The sequence below is a fragment of the Dermacentor silvarum genome, chromosome 5 (genome assembly GCF_013339745.2).
Source record: "Dermacentor silvarum isolate Dsil-2018 chromosome 5, BIME_Dsil_1.4, whole genome shotgun sequence".
Taxonomy (NCBI): domain Eukaryota; kingdom Metazoa; phylum Arthropoda; class Arachnida; order Ixodida; family Ixodidae; genus Dermacentor; species Dermacentor silvarum.
The window spans coordinates 108,039,460-108,062,701 of NC_051158.1; the positions used below are offsets into that span (position 1 = coordinate 108,039,460).

General features: G+C 45.2%; 1 protein-coding gene across 1 annotated transcript; it reads left to right on the top strand.

Annotated features, from left to right (window-relative positions):
- Positions 1-14,814: 14,814 nt before the first annotated feature.
- On the top strand, positions 14,815-22,430 carry LOC119454313 (pseudouridine-5'-phosphatase-like). The gene is made up of 5 exons (XM_037716278.1): positions 14,815-14,833; positions 16,630-16,746; positions 18,331-18,549; positions 21,426-21,658; positions 22,236-22,430. Exons 1-5 carry the CDS (start codon positions 14,815-14,817, stop codon positions 22,428-22,430), a joined length of 783 nt encoding a protein of 260 aa, XP_037572206.1.
- Positions 22,431-23,242: the final 812 nt, after the last annotated feature.

Consider the following 23,242-nt stretch of genomic DNA (forward strand, 5'->3'; position numbering starts at 1 on the left):
CTTCTGCCGCGAAAAACGGCGAGGAGCTTGCATTAAGCTCTTCTTCGGGTGGTCGGCCTTGCACTCGACTGCAGAAGCCTCTTTCCTCTTCCCTTCTTTTATTACCCCCAGCCCTCCCCTGTGCAATGCTGTTAAGGTGTCCTCACGGCGAGAAACAGTTACGGCACAGCACTTTTCAATTTTCTTGCTATAAAACTGACATACTACTACTACTACATGCGTTAGGCGCCGAGATTACACGATAACAGCGAGAACGTCTTCTTACATCTGCTACAACGTAGAACGCTGGCGAGGGCGCTGGTGGACGCCACCTCAGCATATCTGATGTCTGGCCCGTCCGTGGATGATCGCGCCAGTTGTCAAGACAACGTCGGCGCGTGCCAGTGGTGTCACTACTGCGGTGAATGAGAGACGGATGCGCTGAATACGTCAAGAGAATGCTGTCTTTTAAAGCGAAGCTGCTTATGTGAACTCTGTGCCGTCGTTGCCAGACTTTGCTAAAAAGGGGTCACGTGACCTAGTGGGAGAGAAGAGGAAAGAACAGCTAAACAGGGGGAAACGGGTAGGAGTGGCCCCTGTCCCCCTGTGAGAATGCTGTGAGAGGGTACAGATCAAACGGAGAACGGGGAGTGGGGTTGACGTAAGTCGCGCCGTCGAATACTCGCGTTGGAGGAGGAGAGCGTGAGGCGCGCCAACCAATGGCGGTGTACGAAAAAAAAGTCAGTCATCGGAGGAGTGGGGTGTGAGAGGAGTTCGGCGTTAGCGTTGGTTGTATATACGGAGCTTTGGTTAAAGACTCTTCTCTAGGAACGTCGTAGGAAAAAATGAGGGCAGCTTCACACTAGGGGTGCGAAGACTGCAAACAGCGAAGCTATCGATCCCGTCAAGCTTTATCTCGGATCGCCTAAGTCGCAGGCCCGGATAGTTTTGTCGACGCTTCTGGCTGCACACACGCGTTTGCTCGGTAACGCGAGCACGTAACTCCGAATCTTATGCAAATCGCCGACGTTTCGCCGCCGCTTCACTGGCGCGATACTCGGGGATGGTCCGAAGTCCCATCCGCTCTCGAGTACGTAGCGGCAGGACGGTTTTCGCGCCGCGCTGCTTTTTCTTTGGCGGTAACGCACTTCTTCGGTCGCCCCATCTTCACGGCGATGTGCTCGGCGCGGAGACGCGGGGCTTTCTGTCGTCGCCGCGCCGCTGCGAAGCCATTATGAGGATCAGTGCAGTGACGTCACGGCTTAGCTCCGCCTCCGCAGCTGTGGAAAGGCTCGGCAAGGCTACGCAGGGGCTCGGTTGATGACGTCATGGCTCGGCAAAGCTGGGGCGAAGCGATGCGACGCGCCCGATGACGTAATGCCTTAGCTTCACCTTCACAGCCGTTGCGAGGTTCGGCATTGCTAGGGGACGCGGAGTGACGTCATCGCTTGGCGACGTTTTCTAGCGCACACTCTCCGGACTAAACAACGGCTTAAACAGCTTCGCTGTTAAAAGCGCTTGGAGCTAGCTAGAACCGCCGTTGCCCGTGGAAACCGACCCGTTTCATCCCCCGCAAGTAGCGCCGTTCACAGCTTCCCTATTCGACCGTCTTCACGGAGTGGAAGGGGCGGTGATTTTTTCACAGTGCTACATCATCAGAACCAACTGAGACGCTCTCGAAGAAATCCAAGGAAATGCCACAAGACACGTCTCTCACGCACGTTGTCTCCGATTGGGAGACGTACTGAACATGGTGCTTCAGCCGCCCCCTGCTACCTACTAGGACGCTGTAGAGCGTTGGTGGATCGATGCTTGGCGCAGACCTCGTGGTATCGTCGCTGTTCGAGCGTCTGTAACCTTGCTATTTGCAGCGAAGTTCTATATGGCTAGCCGATTCGTCCGTCCGGCGCCTGTACACAGAAACTATCATTATGAGCAATAGCTTGAGCGTCGTCATCTTCCACAGCTGGCGCGTTCGCGCTCCTCGGTGTAACCGCGCCAACGCGCTCGTGCCACTTCTCCCGCTTTCGTCGTCTTCATCTTCCACAGCTGGCACCGTTGCCACTCATCAATCCATCGTACTATTTTACTTCTCTTCTGTCGTCGTAATAGGCAGGCGGCGTTTACGGGGGTATGAGCAATTCATTGTCTTGCGTGACGGACACATAATCTTGAAGCAATTTAATTTTGAAGAATCGCAAGCGGCAATGCGACAACGGCGGACTGTCGGCATAACGTCAGTGACCTCGTTTTCTCCGTCGAAGCTGAATGTGTGTGTAACCTCATTAAGGAACACAAAGATGTAACCCATCATTGAGAAAGGCTTTAATGTACCATCGGGATTAACCCAGGGATAAACACCGGGGCCGCAGTTTTCAGCTTCGCTGGTTAACCATCTGTAAGGCGTGCTTGGGCGGTGATTTTGAGAGGGCAGCACTTAGACGCCCATTCCTGTGTTCAGCGTCGGCGTCCCTCTAACCAAGTGAACGACCACAGCGAAGGATGAAAGAGCGAATGCGGGGCGCAGCGAGGGATGAAAGACGGCGATAGCGAAGAGAGCACAAGGTGGAAAGCGGAGGGGTGTAGTATAGCGAAAGTGTGACGAGGATGTGAGGAAGCATACGGCGAGCGCGTCCACGGATATTTATGAATCCGCTTGCTTTCTGATAAACTGAGTGAGGAACATGTGCATTTCCCGTTTCACGTTCGCTTCTCTAGCGCAGTTATGTCCTACTTTACTCCTTCGGTGTTGCAATGATGTAGGACGCCGATATATTGCGCAACCTATTTGTGGTAAGCCATTCGCCTTAGTCGATTTCTGTATCGAAGTCACTCATTCACCATGCATTTTCAAATAGTAAGACTTAATGTACGAGCATTTCTCATCAGAGATAATCAGAGAGAAGTCATCCATTTTTCCCGCGAAAGAATGTCGATCGCCTCTTTTTTTTTTTTAGTGTGCATCGCAACTTGCAGGAAATGCAGGAAAGCAGAGAGTAAGCAGCTTTCTTTGTGTCTCAGGAGGATAAGATTAGTACGAGATGGCCGTTCCCAAACAGATCTAATGTTCGAGTACGCAAATCATCAGCGTGAACGATACCATAAGCTTATAAGCTGGTACTCTCGGCGCGGGTTACGAAAAGACCGGTTTATGGTTACGAGGTACAGCGGCTAGCTCGTACGTCTATCATTAGGCAAAATGACAGCTCGTTTTTTAAAAAGAGTATAACAGAAGACGGCACAGAGAACGGTGCGAGACAAGTTATCGAAATATTGATTTGTAACTGGCGCTCAGGCGCATTCCCGACGGAAAATATTTACAATAAAGGAGTTTTGTGCAAAGAAAAATGAGCGCAGCTTGCACTAGTGGTGCAAGGCTCAAGCAAACAGCAGAGCTTGTGGTCGACCAAGCTACAGCCAGGGTCCCTATCCCGACGACGCTGGATACTCGAATGCAGACTCTCGCGTTCTCGTCCTCGAAAGTCGGTATCTTCGACTCGACGACGCCTCTTCTCGGCTACAGCTTCGGCACGCTATTCCGGATCAGCTAGACGAAACGAGGCACGTGTGGTTGCTATGCGACGCAAAGTCACGTAATGGCTATAATGGCTAGACGAAGCAGGTGCGCGGTCGTAGCAGTTCGGTGCGGCGGTGCGGAGCGGCGGCGAAGAGAGCCGCAGCTGTGCGAAGTGGTTGCTAGGAAACGCGCGGTGACGTCATCGCTAGGCCCAGTTTCTGATCTACGCTATCGGGCCAACCTCCGGCGTAAACAGCTCCGCTGTTAAAATAGTTTTAAGTTCTTGTGATAACTTACCCCCAGTTAACGACATAGAGGGGAATTATTGAATGTCTTCAACAAACCTGCAAGTTTGATGTTATCAGATCTTTGAACAACGGATCAGCGCCCGGTAGAGATGGCTTAACAGTTGAATTTTACCGGTCCTACTGAGCGGAAGCCAGCATTCCCTTGGTATATCTTCTTAACAGAATTCTGGCAAGTGAAGGTATTCATAAATCGTTTACTCGAGGCCGCGTGGTGCTTTTGCGAAAGCTAGACTTCAGTTCATGCTGAACCGCCATCATAGACGCATATAACGCTGTTCAACGCCAGCTATAAGACATCATAATCCTTCTTCTACATCGCATGAAGGTATTATTGCCCAAATTTTCAGTGTACATCAAACATATTCCGGGTCTGGTCGGAATATATTTTCATCTCTCAACCTAACCCGTGATATTACAAAAAATACATCAGCGCGTGAAGCTTCACGAGTACTGTTAAGCACAGGCAAATCCAAAGCGTTCGACCGCTTAGAACACCAGTATTTATTTGAGACTGTAACTTCCCCGAAGAGTTTGTAAACATACGTCGCAGCTTGTACTGAAGAACAACAGCTGAACTACTACTCAACAGCACTTGACACCAATCCCTTGATGTGATAAGGGGATTGTGGCAGGGCTATCTTTTGCCAGCCTGTAGCGTTTTTGCTTGCGATTGAGCTGTTGTTAAATCGTTTTAGTGAGAACCCGCTTGTAAGAGGAGTTCCTATGCCATATAGTGCCTAAAGGTATCAGCCTATGCCAATGACATAACTTTGTTCTTATGGGATGGGGACAGTCTTGTTTGGGTATTTAGCATTTGTAATCAGTTTGCATGAATATCAGGGTGATGTGAAGAGCTTGTCTAGTCGGGATGGCTCATAGTCAAATGCCAAACGGACGCCGGCCAAAAACATAAAGAAAGAAAAGGCGTTTCGGCTCCCACATGGGGGGCCTTGTTCACAGTGAAAGAAAACGAAAGGGGGAGACGACTATGTCCGTGTGAATAGATGCGCAAACAGCAGGCATAAACGGAAGGAAGGCTGCCGTCATTGCGCCTTAGCGTGGTATTATTGGTCTGGTTAAGTAATAACCCGAGATATGATCATATTCCTCGCTTCCTCATTTCTTGTGACAGTGATAAATCTAAGGTGCATTGTGGCGGAAACTTAACACACAACGCGACAGCTGGATGTAAATGCGGTGCTTCTGTCGCCTTTAGTTTCTGCTTCCGCTACACTGTAAATAATACCAATGAACCCATCAGTGCGCCATTTTGAACGATAAATAGGTCTACGTTGTTTCCAACATGGGCTGCTCCGATTTCTTTAATTTGGCCGACATCGAGACGGCTCTAACAAAATATTGCTTCATTATACAGTTATATCGTGCGATTGTGGAGCACATGAATGTCGCACACAGAGTAATATAGGGATCAGCAATGAATTTCAAGTTTACTTTCTTTTTTCTCGCAAAAACAAGTCAGTTTTGCGCGAAATATTGAAAGGGGTATTAAGTACTAGCGGCTACGCTGAAATATCTGTTCTGATAAACGCTGCAGGCGACGTGTTGCCGCGACGCAGAATGCGAAACTCCAGCTGCTGCTGCCCTGCATGAACAGTGCCCTCGCAGCTATCAGACGTCTCAGTACGCTGGCGTGATGAGAAGCGCCACCAGCGTCCTTGCAGGCGTCGCACTTTGATGGCGCACAAGATGAGATCGAAAGGGAACTGTCGGCTTTTGTAGCTGGACGGATTTTGTAGCTTGACCACTGTGCGATACACAGGATACAACGTTCGTGCCAGCAGCGGAAGGTGGAGCACTGCGTTGGAGCCGCAGCAGAGACGATTGAGCAGAGTGCGACGGCGCGTCCACTGGGGATCGCCGTTTTTGCTGCTAAAACATTGCGTATCGCCTAGGCGGAAAGCTTTTATTTTCCAGGAGGTGGAGGGTTAGCCCTATAGGCGGTTTCCTAACCCGCACTCATAATATATGCGCAGGGGATGCATGAGGAAAGAGAGAAGGAAAAAGTCAATGTAGCCTATCGCAGACTGCATTTCAGTTTGTTCTTTATTTGCAGCTGCAAGCGCCGCATTGCCGCACCAACAGTAATACAAGTGGAAAGCAAAATCGAAACTGGAGTTTCACAAGAACTTTTATATAAAATAAAAAAAATTTAAGAATCGCGTCTGGCATTGTCATAACGGCTTCGCGGCTACGGTGTTGCGCTGCTAAGCCCGACGTCGCGGTATCAAATCCCGGGCACGGCGGCCACATTTTCATAGGGGTGAAATGCAAAAAACGCTGGTGTCCCGTGCATTAGGGACACGTTAAAGATCCCCTAGTGGTGAAAATTAATCCCGAGTCCCCACCCACTACGGCGTGACTCATAATCAAATCGAGAATTTGGCACGTAAACTCCCAGAATTCAATTCAATTCCATCGCCCTACGCTTGCCTTACGGTTGCGTAGCAAACCCAACGGCAATAGCAGGTATATGGTACTGGCGATGGACGTAGTCTTTAGTGGATCCAACAGTAGTTCTGTCAGTTTGGCATGCAGCAGCGACGCCTCGTGATGGCCCCAAACGACGAAGAAGCAAAAGTCGGAGCATAAACGGTCTGCGCTGAGAATCACCCGCAACGACGCCATTAGTGCAGTTTACAACTTTATTAGGGACATAAATCGGCCATCTTAACCAATTTCCAAAGTTATCGATTCACTCTTCCATTATATCCGTCAATTTGCTATTAATTATATCACATTTCATTGTGGCTGTTTCCTCGTTACTGTTCTTTTTCTTTCTCATACACTTTCTCATACACTCATACGCCTGAGAACCATTTTACTTTGGTTATAATATTGTTACTTGCCTATTACTCGTTAAAATTGCTTGCCTCTTCAGCATTCTCCAGTAGTGGATAAAAGTCACTAATCAGAAACAATACATAAACATCACCAGGCGGTGCTCAGGGCGACGTGGCACCAAAAAATAACTGCACCCTAAGATCACGCAGTCTGGCAGCAGTCAAGGCAGTCCAGCAGTCCGTACTTGCGCTTGGTACCATGACCACTGCGTTGGCACCAGGGCGTCTGGTAGTTGCCGTCACAAATACAAGTGCCGGTGTGTTGTTGCCGCGTGGCATTCCGGTCCACCGGTCACCATGCACTGCGGTTCGGATGCGACAAGTCTCCCGTTTACTCACTGGGACAACGTGCTACACAGCCACCGCCAGTTCATCTTGCATTCGTCATCCACAAGGTTGTCACCACTCCGTTCTTTGTTCGTTCACGGGTTCATGTTTACCTGATTACAGCGCTGTCAGGCACGGCACTGCAACTGTGGTTTGCTAGCAATTTAACGTCTCACTCCCGAAGCTTTAGTTTAGACTACATCACGTTGCAGCGCTATTTAAGATGTTTCCTCCTGTTTAACGTGCGTTCGGTTTGTATTTTCCGCACCTTGTGATAAGAATGGAGTCCATGTTCGTCTGCAGTTGTACTCTCCTTAAGCGTCTCTTCAGACCGTGCTGCGCTACAAGCAAGCACGAACATTTTCTGAACGCAATGCAAAGGCCACTGCAGATTCCATTGTAGATACGGCGTATAGCAAACGAATATATATGTGCGTGTCTGTTTCACTATAGTTATGCCTAATCCATTAATGTTAACGCGGTCCTAGGCGGCCGCTATGCAAAATTAGTTTGGTTTTGTTTGTGGCTTTTTTTGTTTTTGCTCACATGTACGATGCTTTCAAGGCTAATTTTCGCATAACAGTACGTGTTTGGACTCGTTGTTTTGTAACTGCACCAAAAACAAACAGCATGATTGGCAGCACGTGCGGGAAAGCCAGGTAACGGCGCCTGTTTCTTGCTAAAGTCCTTTACATTACGCTGTTTTTCCATTTAAAATATATGTTGTACTCACTGCGCCTTTAAACAAATAGTACAAACGCGATTCGTCAACGTCACAAAGATTCCCGAACTTACTTCCAGGTGTACATCGACTGGTGCGCCACCTGCACGCGCGCGGCGTCCCCATTACTAACGGGACCAGCTCCAAACCGGCTTCGCTCGACCTCAAGCTGCCGCGGGACCGCGACTTCCTCGTCCTGGTTCACCACCTAGACTGTTCAGGCGTGGATCCGTTAGGGAAGCCAAGCAAGCTGCATTCAGACACCGTCAACGTAACCGCATCGAAGTTCGTCGAAAAAACGGCATCTGAAGAGGTGGGAGAAATATATATTGGAAAGAAATCTGCCGAGAGGAATGCACATTGGCGGGGTTGGTGAATCTCCTTAAGCAATGAAATTCCGCAGTAGCTGTAAATTGGAACGCGTAGGTTCCTATATGATAGCGTAAATTGTTGTTTGAGAATCTGTCCTGTCGTCAGATAATCCATTAAGCGGGGATTGCTATAGAAAATTCAATGTGCACACCTATCTGCATATGACACGAGCGTTCATATAGTCTTTCGCTGGGAAATGTTTTGTGTTCACACGTCGATAATTCTTAATGCGGGTGGCGATAAAATTTTGACACTCGGACGGATCATTTGCGTGAGCACTTAGGAGCACTTAGAAAAAACTGTACTGCGTCAATAACAATATTGCAGTGGTTGTATAAGCATTCTTCCTGGATTCTGTTTTCCGACGTTGCAAGCAGCGTGCCTCCAGGTAAGACATCGCCTTCATTTTGAGTACAATACATTGTTGTTCCGCATAGAAAAAGTTTGAGAGAAAGATGGAGGCAACACGCTTACTCATTCGAGGGTTCTGTGGTCAGTCGTCTCAGGGTGATTCCGCGAGAGATCAACACGGGTCCAAAAATTCATATTTTAGATTTCATTCAATATGTTATATTTTGTGCGCATATCACTCGGTAGTACGAAAGTGAACTTGCCTTCTTTGACAAATGGATACTTCAGAGAAAAAACATATCGAAGTTCTTCAGGTTGCAGGCACCATTTTCATGCACCGGGCATTCTTGCAAATTCACAACAATGTGAAATACAAAATATTACGGCTACAAAGAATGCATTTTCTTCTGTAAAATGTATACGTAAAGAAGAGTCGGCAAGCGTTGTTTGGGGCTTCTGTGCAAAACGGAAGTGTTTTAGAAAAAATTCTTAATTTGCTACACTTTTCGAAATTTGCTATATTTAAGAATTTTTATCTACTAAACTAATGCATCTAGCCTTTTGAAATTTGGTGGGCTGTGAGACCTTAACCTGTTTAACGATAGTGATGAATATTGTTGCTGTAGCGCAAATTTCCATTTTTACAGTTTGCCTCAAATGTGAAGTTTTGAAGAAAATGAACACTATTTAAAAATCAAAATAAAAAAAACCCATTGTTAATTTTTCTCAATATTTCGTAAACAGCTGTCCACAGACACTGGAAAAAGAACATTAAAAAACATCTTGCATTATTTTGTTTTTAATGACAATATATGTGGTAGAAATGAGAGCTTCGCCGGGATGCAGCAAGGTGCTAAGAAATAGGGACATTCGGGTAAAAAGAACGTCCATTAGCCTCTGACTTGCCTAAACTTTGCCATGATTGCGACAAAAGGGTAATTTTACCCTTATGGTTAGTACTTATGCATAAAATACCATTTAGTACAATACACATTCTCTTGAATGTGAGTAATTAACGTCAACAGAGCAACCTTTACAAGGCTCATTTTATTTAACAAGTGTGCGTAGCTTGCAGCGCAGATAATTGCAGGTTTAACGGTGAACTCCCTGTGCATGTACACAAGTAACAAAATTTACGGCAGGTAAAGGTCTCAAAAAACGTACTCGCCATGGCTCCGTCGGCAACGTCATTATACAGTATAACCTAAGATACGGTAGTTGGGTGGGGGGGGGGGGGGGGGCGGTGGCGTTGGTTAGGGCTGATTTAGCTGGCAGATAGTGCCAGCGGTTGCTCTCTTCTGCCGCCTCTTTAAAAAGGGGTTTGAACACGTGGGAAGAGACGCGACACTTCCTCTCTCAGAAATTTATGAGTTTTGGGAAACATTACCTGTTCCGCACACTCTTAAGGAAATTGTCTTCTGTGCGAAGCCTCAAGTAGAGCGTTTCTGTTTTTATTGAAGTATTGGCAGGCACAGATGAACTGTTCCGCGTTAACAGGGAAGGGGGGGGGGGGGTGTTCGCGGAACTAATTCTTACTCTATGAAACAGCGTATAGCTTCTGCGTGACGGATTCCTTAAACCACTCCTGGATGGTGAGGTGATATTCAAAGTGCTGAGAAGTCTTTATATAAGGGGTGATTCATTGGCACTCTTAATGTAATCTGCTGCATCATTGCCTGCAAGTCCAACATGTGGTGGTATCCACTGAAACCTCACAATGAAATGCCTATTGCTGAGCTCCTGAGCTAACATCAATGACTGTCGGCCGAACTTACTGCCATACAGTGCACGTACGGGATAATTGTTGGAGCACCGCTGACAAATCCGAATGGATGATAGCGTGCTGAGAACACGTCCTCAGTTTACGAAGCACTGCAGTAATGGCGGTTCTTTCCGCATTTTCAAATAAGACCAACTGATCCAGAGGGCCCGATCACGCAGATCTAATGTAGCGAATCTAATAAAGCTTGCTCTTAAGAGGAAGCTTTAGCTCAGGCCCAACTCTGATGCCGCCTATTCAAATACATGTAAAACGCAGAAACGATTTTCTGGGATAACCAGTGGGCCGATTTTACTTAAATTTCTTGCACATGATAGAGAAAGGTAAATTCTAGTGACTGTCTGACGCGAAATGTCGATTTCTGGCCTGCATTATTTTAACTGGAATTTTCAAGAATTGGTAAGTTTGAAAAAAATAGAGCCACAAAGTTTACGAATTCGTAGCTCTGCACCTATATAAAAGATATCGCAGACCTGTGAACGGCATCTATTAGAGCATTCAAAGCAGACAAACTTGATATGCCAATTTATTTCTTACATGAATTTGTTACATTGTTTACAAGGATTTTGCACAAGTTCTACACACAAAATAGTAGTCTATTTTAAAGCCATGTAGAATATAGCAATTTTGTCCACTTTAGATTTACTATTTGGTGCAGTTTACAAGATTGTGATATCATGTTTCATTGCCGAGTTAGAGTTGTAAATTTGATAGTTTCGTTTTCTGAAGCTCTGCTATTTTGTCAATTTTATTAAACAGTTGACGACTTAAATAAAAAAATCGCAACCAACAGTCACTATAGTTTCACTTTTCTTTTAACTGCAACAAACGTCATCAAATGTGGTGCAGTGGTTGCCGAGAAAAACGAATTCTCGTTTTACATGTACTTAGATAGGAGCACCCAAGCTAAAGCTTCCTCATAAGGCGGCGGCCACACCGCCAGCAACTTTCAAAGTATTTCGCTTTACCACCTGTTTGCCACCGCCTCCCACGGACCCACTGCCCATTCTTCTACACTCTACCAACTCGTTCAAAATAGACGATTTTTAGAAGAGCATCATCTGAAAGCGCTAACAAATTATGGGCGCGAATGATGTCCCAGCAGCACAATTTACGTCAGAAAGTTAGGCATTCGAGAACTACGTGCTTGCAAATCGTAATACTAGTTTACTAAAACTGCCCTTTTGTCGCAATCATGGCCAAGTTTAGGCAAGTCAGAGGCTAATGGACGTTCTTTTTACCCCAATGTCCCTATTTCTTAGCACCTTGCTGCATCCTGGCGAAGCTCTCATTTCTACCACATATATTGTCATTAAAAACAAAATAATGCAAGATGTTTTTTAATGTTCTTTTTCCAGTGTCTGTGGACAGCGGTTTACGAAATTTTGAGAAAAATTAACGATGGGTTTTTTTTATTTTGATTTTTAAATAGTGTTCATTTTCTTCAAAACTTCACATTTGAGGCAAACTGTAAAAATGGAAATTTGCGCTACAGCAACAATATTCAGCCCAATCCTTAAACAGGTTAAGGTCTCATAGCCCACCAAATTTCAAAAGGCTACATACATTAGTTTAGTAGATAAAAATTCGTAAATATAGCAAATTTCGAGAAGTGTAGCAAATTAAGAATTTTTTCTAAAACACTTCCGTTTTGCACAGAAGCCTCAAACAACGCTTGCTGACTCTTCTTTACGTATACATTTTACAGAAGAAAATGCATTCTTTGTAGCCGTAATATTTTGTATTTCACATTGTTGTGAATTTGCAAGAATGCCCGGTGCATGAAAATGGCGCCTGCAACCTGAAGAACTTCGATATTTTTTTTTCTCCTAAAGTATCCATTTCTAAAAGAAGGCAAGTTCACTTTCGTACTTTCGAGTGATATGCGCACAAAATATAAAATATTGAATGAAATCTAAAATATTAATTTTTGGACCCGTGTTGATCTCTCGTGGAATCACCCCTCACTGATCACTATGAAAAAGTTTAAGATGGGCGCCCTTTATATGCGTTCTATGGGAACATCACGTACCTTTCGGTGTGATGTCCGCTGCTAGTTCATTTCCTGCCAACTTGGGTCCTAGGTATGAGCACCTGGGTATGCGCCCTAATAGGCGATTTCGGAATAGAAAACTCCGGCCATTGGCTTTGTGCAACTTGTCATGTGAAGCAGCCGACAGTGGGAAAAGAGAAATGAAGACAATAGGATCAAAGCGTGCATTTAGCGAAAAGCGTTGAGCTATAGGGCAGTGAAGATCTTGTCTATAACAATAAATTGAAGTAGTCGGCTACACAGGATTGAAGAATTTAGCTATAGGGCATGTCGCTACATTGATTCGATGCTAATCGCATCAATGTCGGCACCATCATCATAACAGCGGCTTTTCCATCTCGTTCTGTCGTCGCTCTTTGTTTATTGCGACCTGGTTAAAAGTCTTCCTCAATCCCCCTTAAAAAAAGAAAACAAAAGGTTGTGTTTGATCTAAGTGCACAATTTTATACACATTCTGGCATCACACCAATGGCGAGATTTCAGGACCGCTTGAAATTCACGGAAGCAGAGACCCTTGTGCCCAGACTGCGAACAGTCTCAGTGCAGGTTCGCAGAGCAGCATATATAACTAAATATATCTACATGAAGAACAGAGTTTACAAAAAGATGACACGTGGCTAAAAAAAGAGAAAAAAGGACCCCAACAGCCATAACAGGAGACAGCTTTTTGCTGTAGAGTACTTGCACCGTGACGAATAATCAGTCATACATGGTAAGAATTCACCACGGGATGATTACAACGACAGGTTCGCAGATCAACAAATGGAACAAAAGCGGGGTGTACACAAGTTTTAACAAAAATGCGGCAGCAATAACTTGTGAACACCACTCGTCCTGCGTATTGATAGGGTCAAGTACGCACTGCATCGCTCGTCTCAGTCAGCTTTCCAACGGAGCCAGGGCAGCGTTCTGCCCTCCGGTTGTGGCCACAAACATTCACTCCCCTGCTCAGCACCTGTGTGCTTAGCACGAACACTAGTAATCCACACCTGATGCATGCAGACGTCAGAGCGGAATGCACAGCAGTTTTCAAGCTTAAACGCTGACGCTTTTCCTTCGGTCTCATTTCGTGCATCGTGAAGCCGCGAAGCCTACAACGCCAGTGGTGGCATTCCTCAATACATCAGCTTTGTGAGATACCTAGGCGTTGCCAGGGCGCTGTTTCCGCTCCAAGGAATCACGCTAGGCAGTACCTGCCTTGAGTTCTGCGCCACTCGAACAGATCGCCCGAGCATATTGTTAGAAAACCATCCGAGGAGCTTGAAGACAATAGTTAACCTAGCTCATCACTTTCACTAGTTTAATCTTCTGAGGAAATTGCCGAAATTTTATTCCGCCGCCGCAAAATTTCTGAATCCTGTTCCGTTCTTCCCAATTTATGATACAATCGGCTAGTTGCAATTGCACATGACTCGGATTTCAACGACGCGGAGCTGGTTCGCATTAAGTCAGAAAAAGCGGGCCCGAGCCAAACGTCAGCGGAAACGTGTCGGAGCTTTTTCTGTTGTAAATAAAACAAAGCCAGCAGACGTTTTGCTTTGTTTACAACTACGGATGTTGTAGGGGCTAGGTGAATGGTTCTCTGCTAGGTCTTGGTAGCAAACGCAGGTGGAAGTTGAGACCGCCTCCGAGAGTTCTGAGTTGGTTCAACAAGGACGAAGTGAGGGACCCGGACAAGCGCTAACTTTCAACTAGCTTTATTCTTCTCGTTCGTCATTATACACCCATAATGCGCAAAAGCATGTAGTCACATTGACACAACCGCCGATTATAGCAAGCCGCGCACAAAACACTTCTCATTATCCATTAAAGATGCGGCTGTGTCACTAATGCAAGCTTTGCCTCTCAGAGATATGTAGAAGGCTTCCATCAACTCCTGGGCAGTAGCGTCTTGCGTTAGTGACAGGAAAAGCTTGCGTTAGTGACACATCCAAAACTTTAATGGATTGTGAGAAGTGTTTCTTGCGCGGCTTGATATAATGGACGGTTGTGTCAATGTGACTACATGCTTTTGCGCATGTGAAAACAAGCGTATATAATGACGAACGACGAAGAATAAAGCTAGTTGAAAGTTAGAGCTTGTCCGTGTCCCTCAATTCGTCCTTGGTTGAATCTTGCGCAGTATATTTGTTTTCCTCGAAGTATGAACCAACTCGCCCAGCAACAAGCTTTATTGAGTTGGTTCACAGCGCTGTGAAATAATAATCGAAGGCGGGATTTTTGATAGTCAAAATGTAACGCACTTCGTCAAAGTTTGTTGGTCTGCTCGAAGACAGCCAGTTCGTTGTACCATTAGAAGTACTCCTCGCGTGACATACCGGTTGATACCACGTGTGTGGAGGTACTAGAGGTCAAGGACACTGCTCTCGCTGGCAGCTTGTGGACCGCTTTGAATCCTGACCCTACCATACACAGAGAAACGACGTTGGGCAGCCCCCTGCCTCAACATATTGATGAAATTCAGGCCTGATAACTTCGGAACAACGCCAATGCTCTCAGCTCAAGCTAGCATGACTTTCTATATGCTCAAAGTTTACCCGTATCCATGTGCAGTGAAAACGCAAGTAAGAAATTAAAAATGTGGAATGCAGAAGCAGCATGGTCACTTAACGAAAGAAATGATTGCCATATTATATATCTACGAACTTACATTTATCAACCAGAAACTCACGTAAGATAATGTCTCAACATACACGTGCTGTATTTCCACATGTTATTTCTGGAATTGTTGAGCTGCAATGTCTGTTGCGTTGTTGTTTCTCTGCAATGTTCTGTGTTGTGTAGATTGGTCAATACATTGATTTATTTTGCTTTGTTTTAAATAAATTGTCAAAAAACGCGTGACTACGTGCTGCGCATATTCTATGGTAAGGCATTTTCTTTGAACTTGGTTCTCCTAATAAATTGGATAGCATACCTAATAAAAAACTACGGAAGCGTTAGGGCACAACGTGTGAGAATCTGCCGCTCAGGTAATGAGTCAAATTTGCTGTCTATTGCTACCATCTTCATTCACGTGTATCGTTGTTTAAAATATTCTTCATAAAACTATGTAACGTCATTCTTTAGCATTCGGTAACAGGTACCATCTCTAGTGCAGCTACAAAACCTTTTATTTACTTATTTCCATTTTCCACAATATTATCTGCTCTTGAGCCGCATTGGAAGGAGCCTGTAAGGCATCTGTATATAAGCTCTGACCCAGGCGGCAAAAACATGCGAACAGCTGCTCGCAACAGTTTGTGCAGGCTTCTTTTTTCAATGTGGTGCATATATGCCTACTTAAGGCACTCCCGAACAACCTATCGAAATAAAAAAAAGAAATTCCACAGCAGCTATTTCAACATTTTGTGGTGTATTGCAATAATCAAAATAGCCTACATCACGTATACGCACTTGTGCATATCTGTTTGCTAAAATCTGGCCTTACTCTGTCACACTATATTCATGAACTAAGCATTCAGGCTTTGAAAACCACGTTGTGCTTATGACAGAACTTGTCCGCACTCATATTTTCAACCATTTTTTCTGTAGGCTCAGGCACTATCAATACTCCTGTTTTTTTTTTTTTTTTTTTAGTAAAAAGAATACGTTGCAAGTATGCAATGTCGGCAAATGACTTTTCGCTCTATGAAGTGCATTGCATAGTTGCACCAATACAACATAATTTCATGCACAACATACTTACCTTGCTACGCCAGTACACTCATCTATTGCACGGAATGGATCCGCTCATAAAAACATTTGCACCACACACCTTTATCCACTCCTTCCGACAAGTTTTTCAATCCCGTCTTGTGAGATGTGCTAACTGCTGCTGTTCAGTCTTCCGGTTCTTTAATACTGCTCTTGTTTGCCTATGGACTCGTACCAACTGTCATTCTCTTTTCTAGGCTGCACCGCGCCTTCATATAGTAATGACATCTGGTAATAACTAACCCCTCCTGCGCTCAAGAAGCGATGTTAACGAAGTTTCAGTCGCTTTAATCATTTTGCTCAGTTCAGGACAGTCCGTTGGCCATTGATATTGCATATGTGGCTAGGTTTTCATTTACCTTTCACATTTGAAGCAAAAGAACATGCGAATTAATTTTGCTGTTTTGTGTTGTCTTCTTTGCAACTGCCATTCCAAACTGCACATAACGGGTGCTCTTGGAGTTTACCTTCTCCTAGGGTAACCGGTTTTAGTGCATATCTGTGGAACTACACTCAGAATATTCCGTATTGGTGTTGCTTCGGCACTGAGCACAATGTCGCTCACATATATAAGACAACCAATTCCAGTAGTTATCATTATTTTCAACCAATACATCAGTCTCCCGTACTGGCTGCCTCCAGCCATGGCTCGCACTGATCGCAGGTCCTAGCCGTTCGGCGAACAAGCGAGATGAAACATGCGCTGATGCTCCCGAGGGCACGCTGCCATCCTTCAAATCCGTCTCGCACGTACTTTTTGACCTGGACGGCCTGCTTTTAGGTGAGCGACACCTTACTACCGAAAACTACACGCTTCCACAAAACGCACTTAGCACTGATGTTGCTGCAATAATCTGTTACGGTCCTCATTTTGCGCTTTTATTGGCCAGCTGTCAAACTGAATTTATGTATGTAAACGTAAACATGTTATGTATATCAAAGCTCAGCATTGTCTTAAGTAGCGCTAACTCAACAAAAACACACCACGTACTACTACTTTCAACTGAAGTTTATTGGAAGAAAAGAAGAAGCTTTAGTACACAAGAAACGGTACATGCTTAGTGTAAACTAACTACCCGAATTTTCCATTCTATTAAGATTACAGCTGAATCTATGGTTGTGACCAGCGGAGCGCGAATCTAGCTTCCACAAAGTGCAGTGAAACGGATGCACTCGGTTTGCGCTATGACTTTTACATTGCATTTTTTGCGTTCCTATTGAACGTTTCCAAAGATTTATAGATTAAGTTTGATGGGAGGATGTACTTATCCAGAAGCCACATCTCTTCGCACTGAAGATTATCACTCCGATGTAGCACTACGCTTCGCTCTGACAGCGAATTTCTCAACAATATTACTGTTAACAGTATTACTGGACACAGTAACTCTCATTAATGATTCACAGCGCAGAAAGACAGACATATAAACATAGAGGCGATACTAGCGCTTATCTTCAACAGAAGGTTTATTCGTAATATCTGCCAATATACGAGTTCAGAAAAAAAAACAATATGAGACTGTTGACTCTGCCGTGACAAAAAACAGCAGCCCCATGACCGAAATTAAGTTAGGTCTTGTGTAGAAAACCTACTCCTGTTAAGTTGGAGCGATACATGGCTCGCTCACACAGAAATGTGCATGATTTTGCGCGTTGTTTTTGGGACGTTATATCTTTCATCAGCATGTCTCCTATAAGCTTTCAGCTAAAAGAGAGTACCCAGTCTTTGTGTATGTCTCCGTCTTTCTTGCGCTGTAAAGAATGAATATTTTGCAAAGGCCTGATATTTCTTGCCTTATTCAACGTTATTACGCAATGCAACATCTTGAAGAAGGCAACGAGCAAAAGCCCTCTTGTAATACCATGTGAGCACAGGTTCGCAGCAAAATGGAGACGCCGCGAGCAAAATTGTCCGCAAAAGCGAAGCATCGGGCATGAAACAACGGTCCAACACGGCGACTTCCTCTACCACAACGGCAAGCTCCTATCTCAAAACGTTGGCTGTAGGCTGAGGCGTTGCTTGTTCCGCCACTTTAGATCACTATGCAGCGTCACTATTAATAAACAAACATTTATCACATGAACTAGCTGTTCTACGCATATCAGGCCACCTTCGTGACCTGATATGATACGAAGTGCACCTTCGCGAAGAACACACGCTGTAATGCCTTTGGAATCCATAAACAATGCTACGAAAGCTTTGGTCTTTGAATCAGCTCCCCGCACGCCTCTTGGGGCGAACTAAGTTACTCCTGCATTTTGAATCAGACCAGTCACCGTACATTTGTGCTGTCATCTTGAGTGACCCTACTGCATCCTGCTTTTGCAATCATCTCTTTCTGCTATCGCTCTCTTTTCTTTGTTAAAGACACCGAGAAGCTCTACACGCACGCTGCGGAGAGAGTGGCCTCTCGTTACGGCAAAACGTTTACCTGGGAGCTCAATAGGCGGGTGCTGGGCACCCCAGACACCTGCGCGGCTCGCACAATTGTCGAAATCCTTGGTCTGCCGCTAACCCCGGACGAGTTCTTGAAAGAAGTGGATCGAATGTGCGAGGAAGTTTACCATACCGCACAACTCATGCCTGGTGAGCCAGCACTTCTCGCGATTGTCTTTCGGTACCGCAGCTGCAACATGCACAGGCATAAATACTGGACAAGCGGCAAGAAAATTAGAGCTTTTTTTCTCACTAATTAGGACTGTAATTAATACATAATCCTATTAAGAATAGGGTGACGTATTCGAACACGCGGTCTGTGTCTAGAAAGACACTAGCACAGACACGTTGCTTCTGCGCTCGTCACTGGTCGATATGTGACACTTGCTGGTGCTACAGCTACCCTTAAGTTCACTGAAGGTAGTTGCATTTATGTACTCAAATCAGGTGAAAACGTTCCCTAGCCTTTTCTGGGGAAATCTGACTGTGAAGTATGTGACACATGACATTACCTCTTTACATGATCATCGTGGTAAAAGTGCTCAGCTCACGTGAAGCCAATGAGCCGGACAAAACTTGGAAAGAGTCTGCGACCCAATTGAAATGGGAAATACTTAATAAAGTTTAGCCAACAGCGAGGTCAATGCCAAGGGTAGATGACGAACGCCGACCGTAATTTTTGTCCATTCAAAAATCGGGGACAACGGCGAAAGCGGACCATTGTGTACTTTAACAGCTTGCAATCGAAGGAGCCTTATTGTGAAGATAGCACTACCTTGGAAGCATGCAGGGCAAAAGTGGACGCAACAACGCTTCGCAAGAGATCCATGTGCCACTTGATCAATTTTCACAAAAGAATTTTATACCGTTTCTGTCGTCTCTCCCAAGTAGTCTTTCAACAGGCGAAGGTTGCTAAATTTTTCGCGGTTAAGTGTTGTGCGTGCCACAGCAATGTCCGATGTCTGAGCAGAAGGGCACTAAGAAAACGAAGGAGCTCATTTTAGAGTTTTTCTGCTCACCCGGCGTACATGAAGAGGTCCGAAGATACGTGGCCCTGTGACGCCTGCTGAAGTGTATTTTCCTAGAGCAAAGCAGGCAAACAACCAGGCGACCGAATGACTCTTAGTAATGCACTCTTCGAACCAAGAATGGTTGATTTTGCAACACGCTACTGCAATGCAATATCTGTGCCCGCAACAGATCCAGCAATGGTACCAGATCGGCGAATAAAAGTTGTCCTCAGTAGGATTTCCACGACAAGCCCTGTCCTACCACAATTTTTTGCTACACGAAATATTTAATTAAAGCTGAACACTCTGCTGCCTATAAAGCTCATCGGTTCGGCTCCCTATTACCTTATATTCGATGGGCTAGTAACGTCATTCAGTGGAACTCTGGAGCAGATGCTGCTTAAGTTGTGCCAATAGCAACCGATGTCATGCCACCACTTAACTGCACAGATTTTATATGCGTATCGCGGAGAGTCACATGTCAGCATGCACTCCTTTTCTGCTATGGCCGACATGTCCGAGAAACTCTCAATATTCTTAAATATCTATAAAGGGGGGGGGGGGGGGGCTGATTTGCGCGAAGTCAACAACAGATATGGTTATGCTCTTGGTCTGAAAGAACGCCTTGAACGGTCTTTACCGCTTGCATGACAAAGGTTGTCTGCAGCACAAAACACGCAAACGGAATATGATGACAAAAGCAACAGGACACGACAGCTCAAACAGTGATGATGATGTTGTCATATTACTGCCGAACAGTCCAAATTATCCTTAAGCACTCTAACGGAGCGTTCCATGTAATGGTATAGAACAGTCACCGCGACTATTGTTTGGACCAAGACCACGCAGCAAAGCTGATCCGAATAGCCGGTCACCTCCTCCTAGGATTCCTGTTATAATATGGGACGCCCGCTACTGAAAAGGATGTTCCACGTCCTGTGCCTTCATCGTGAGTGGCGCTAGCTAGCACTCCCAACGTTAATTCTGTACACAAACACAGAAAAGTGTTCATGGGAGGATGACCGCTACGGAAGCGCAAGTGGTAAGCTAGCGAATGCGTAATGCTAAATATGTGGGCTACGTACCTACCCCACCGTCAATACGTTACCGTCGCATTAACTTTCATTATCCGTTGTCTTCTTATCTAAGCATTTCAATTAAATATAACAAATAACTTTCTCTGTGCTCTCTTAGCTTAATTGTCTGCTTCTTCGTATGTTTTTGACTAACAAAACGCTATGCTTCTCGAATCCTCTTATTCTTGTCCGTCATTTGAGCCACACGACATCATTGTCGTTTGCCACCAACGCTGGCTTCAACTAGTACTAATCTTCAACGACAGCTGTTGCTTATCGATTCATTTATACTTGTTTTAATCACATTCGCATCGCATGATACGAAAGAACCCTAATGGATTCAACGGATCGTCCAGCGGTTCTAACATTGCAGTCAAGGTTATGAACCACAGAAAACTGTACAGCTGCTATAGACATGCCCGACAGACGACATTATTCACCGTCGCGCTGGCCAAGCCAGAATCAGTACTCAAGAAAACGGTGGCCTGCACAAATGATTAAGCTGTTTTAATCTCAAGCGGCTCCTCTACATCAGTGGCGTCAATTTATTATACATTCTGGTACTTTTATACGCACCGAAATAAGTACCGTGAATAAATAGATGCGTATTTGCAATGCGATTATTCCGCTATGAGCTGCAGGTGACAATAAAATTGATCTTTGAGTCGGCCCCCTTCTCTGGCGTTCATCTATTTTCCGGTTAGCTCGCTGACCATTAAATGTAGCAGATGTCTTGATCTTGTTGGTGAACACTCATATTAGAAAGAACGATGCAAAATTAAACAAAAACAAAGTAAGGTCAAGTAAACCACGCACAGCTAATATGTGGGCATCTTCGCGGCTACACCTGTTCTATTAGTTCCGTCAAGTATAACCGATCATAGATAACTGCAACTTCAGTACACCTTAATTCAAAGTTCTACCTAATATGTGCATGTAGGAGCTGAACGTCTGCTGCGCCACCTACACGCTCACGGCATCCCCATGGCCGTTGCGACCAGCTCGACACCAGCTTCATTCACCCTCAAGATGACGCAGCATCAAGACATTGTGGCCCTCTTTCACCACGTGGTCTGCTCTGGCGGAGACTCAAGAGTGAAGCGCGGGAAGCCTCACCCGGACATTTTTCTCGTCGCTGCGTCCAAGTTTGTTGACACGCCACCTTCCGAAAAGGTGGCGTGCAATTATAGGACGAAATTTTATGACGCACTGTGACTGAAACGTGTATTGCAACCAATTGTTCAGGAAGCTCAATATTGTTTATTTCAGCATTTTTTACAGGCACAGCGTAAGCTTCCTCGTTTGAGCTGACAACTGCTCTTTCGCTTGGTGCAGATTTTCTCCTGCATCCTTTCGAATTTTTGGTTAGCTTACGTAAATACAATTTGCAGTATTTTTACTGCATTCGGGTATTTTTTTAGTTTGCGACAGGAGAAGGCTATAGGGCGCTATAAAAAAAAACTTTAGCAAGATGAAAGAACACGGGCTTAGAACGATAAGAATACGTAGTTGCACACCGCGGTGGCTTTATTGTAGAGTCACAATTTCTTCGAGTAGCGCTTCAACGCTTGACAATAAGTGCAGTTGTTGCAGCATTGACTTGGCATAGAGGTTCCGCGGACAATTTATTCTTGTTTTGAGATAGTTAGTCGCGCATATAAATCCCACTGGAAACCGTATAGAGGCTCCGTTCTATTAAATTATTTATGGTTTAATAAACGTTAATATGTCTCTCGTCTTTTGACCACAGGTGCTGGTGTTCGAAGACTCGCCTATGGGTGTAACGGCTGCTCTGGCCGCCGGTATGCAGGTGGTTATGGTTCCCGACCCTCGTATCGACGAAGAGAACCGGCGTCGGGCTACGCTATGCATCGTCTCGCTGATTGACTTTAAACCCGAGCTGTTTGGGCTCCCGTATTTCAACACTTCGCCACAGAAGAACTGACACGATGGTGTAAATATTTGGACGCGAAGAAATTAGTTCAGTGCGTATGTGAGTGTAACACTTGCTCCAACTCCAATTCACATGACGTAAAACGCACCCATTTGGCGGCATTTCCATTTGCTGACAAGTACTTCCAATGCACGTTTTGTTAAACAGCGGGGAGCATAAACGCGAGTAGGCGAAGAACTGCTGACATTTCGAGCGTCAACGTAGAAGACTCGCCGTTGAAGGAAGTTCAGGGCTAGGAACATCAATCAGAGACTGCTAACACATAACTTGGCCATGATGTGCCGTCCGTGCCAGGATTTTTGACTGCTACGAGCATCCGACCACAAGTGTCTAAATTTGTCAAGCATAGAACTGGACTCATGAATGTGAGCTGCCGCTCATTAGTATATTCGATGATTTCTGTTTCCTCGGTAGGCTCCCGGCTAGCCAAAATACTCGAGCGCTTTGTGGCTTAAACATTTCGCATGTGTCTCTGCTCACTCTCCTTAAATTGGAGATTGTTTGGTTCCATCCGATGTCTTTTTCATGGGTGCGCGATTTGCACGCATTACTTACGCATATCGAATAATATCAAAAGCAAGAAATGCGAGTCCCGTTCTAAAGCAGCTGCACGGTGACGGATACGCACACGTCACTCGCATTCATTTGTACTGCCTGGTACGACGATGGATTTAAAAGAAAATCCAGCTGCGCTGTGTAGTTTTGCGCGAGAAGCATAAAGCATTGCGGGCCTCATGACCCAGAGAGAGGAATATACTCGTTGGGTAAAGAACAGGAAATGCATCAAGTCGTTACTGAAGTCC

What these genes read in the sequence shown, in the direction of transcription:
- LOC119454313 (XM_037716278.1), top strand. An exon ending in TACCGCACAACTCATGCCTG is followed by an intron (nt 18,550 to 21,425) that starts GTGAGCCAGCAC and finishes ATGTGCATGTAG; the next exon opens with GAGCTGAACGTCTGCTGCGC. An exon ending in ACACGCCACCTTCCGAAAAG is followed by an intron (nt 21,659 to 22,235) that starts GTGGCGTGCAAT and finishes TTTTGACCACAG; the next exon opens with GTGCTGGTGTTCGAAGACTC.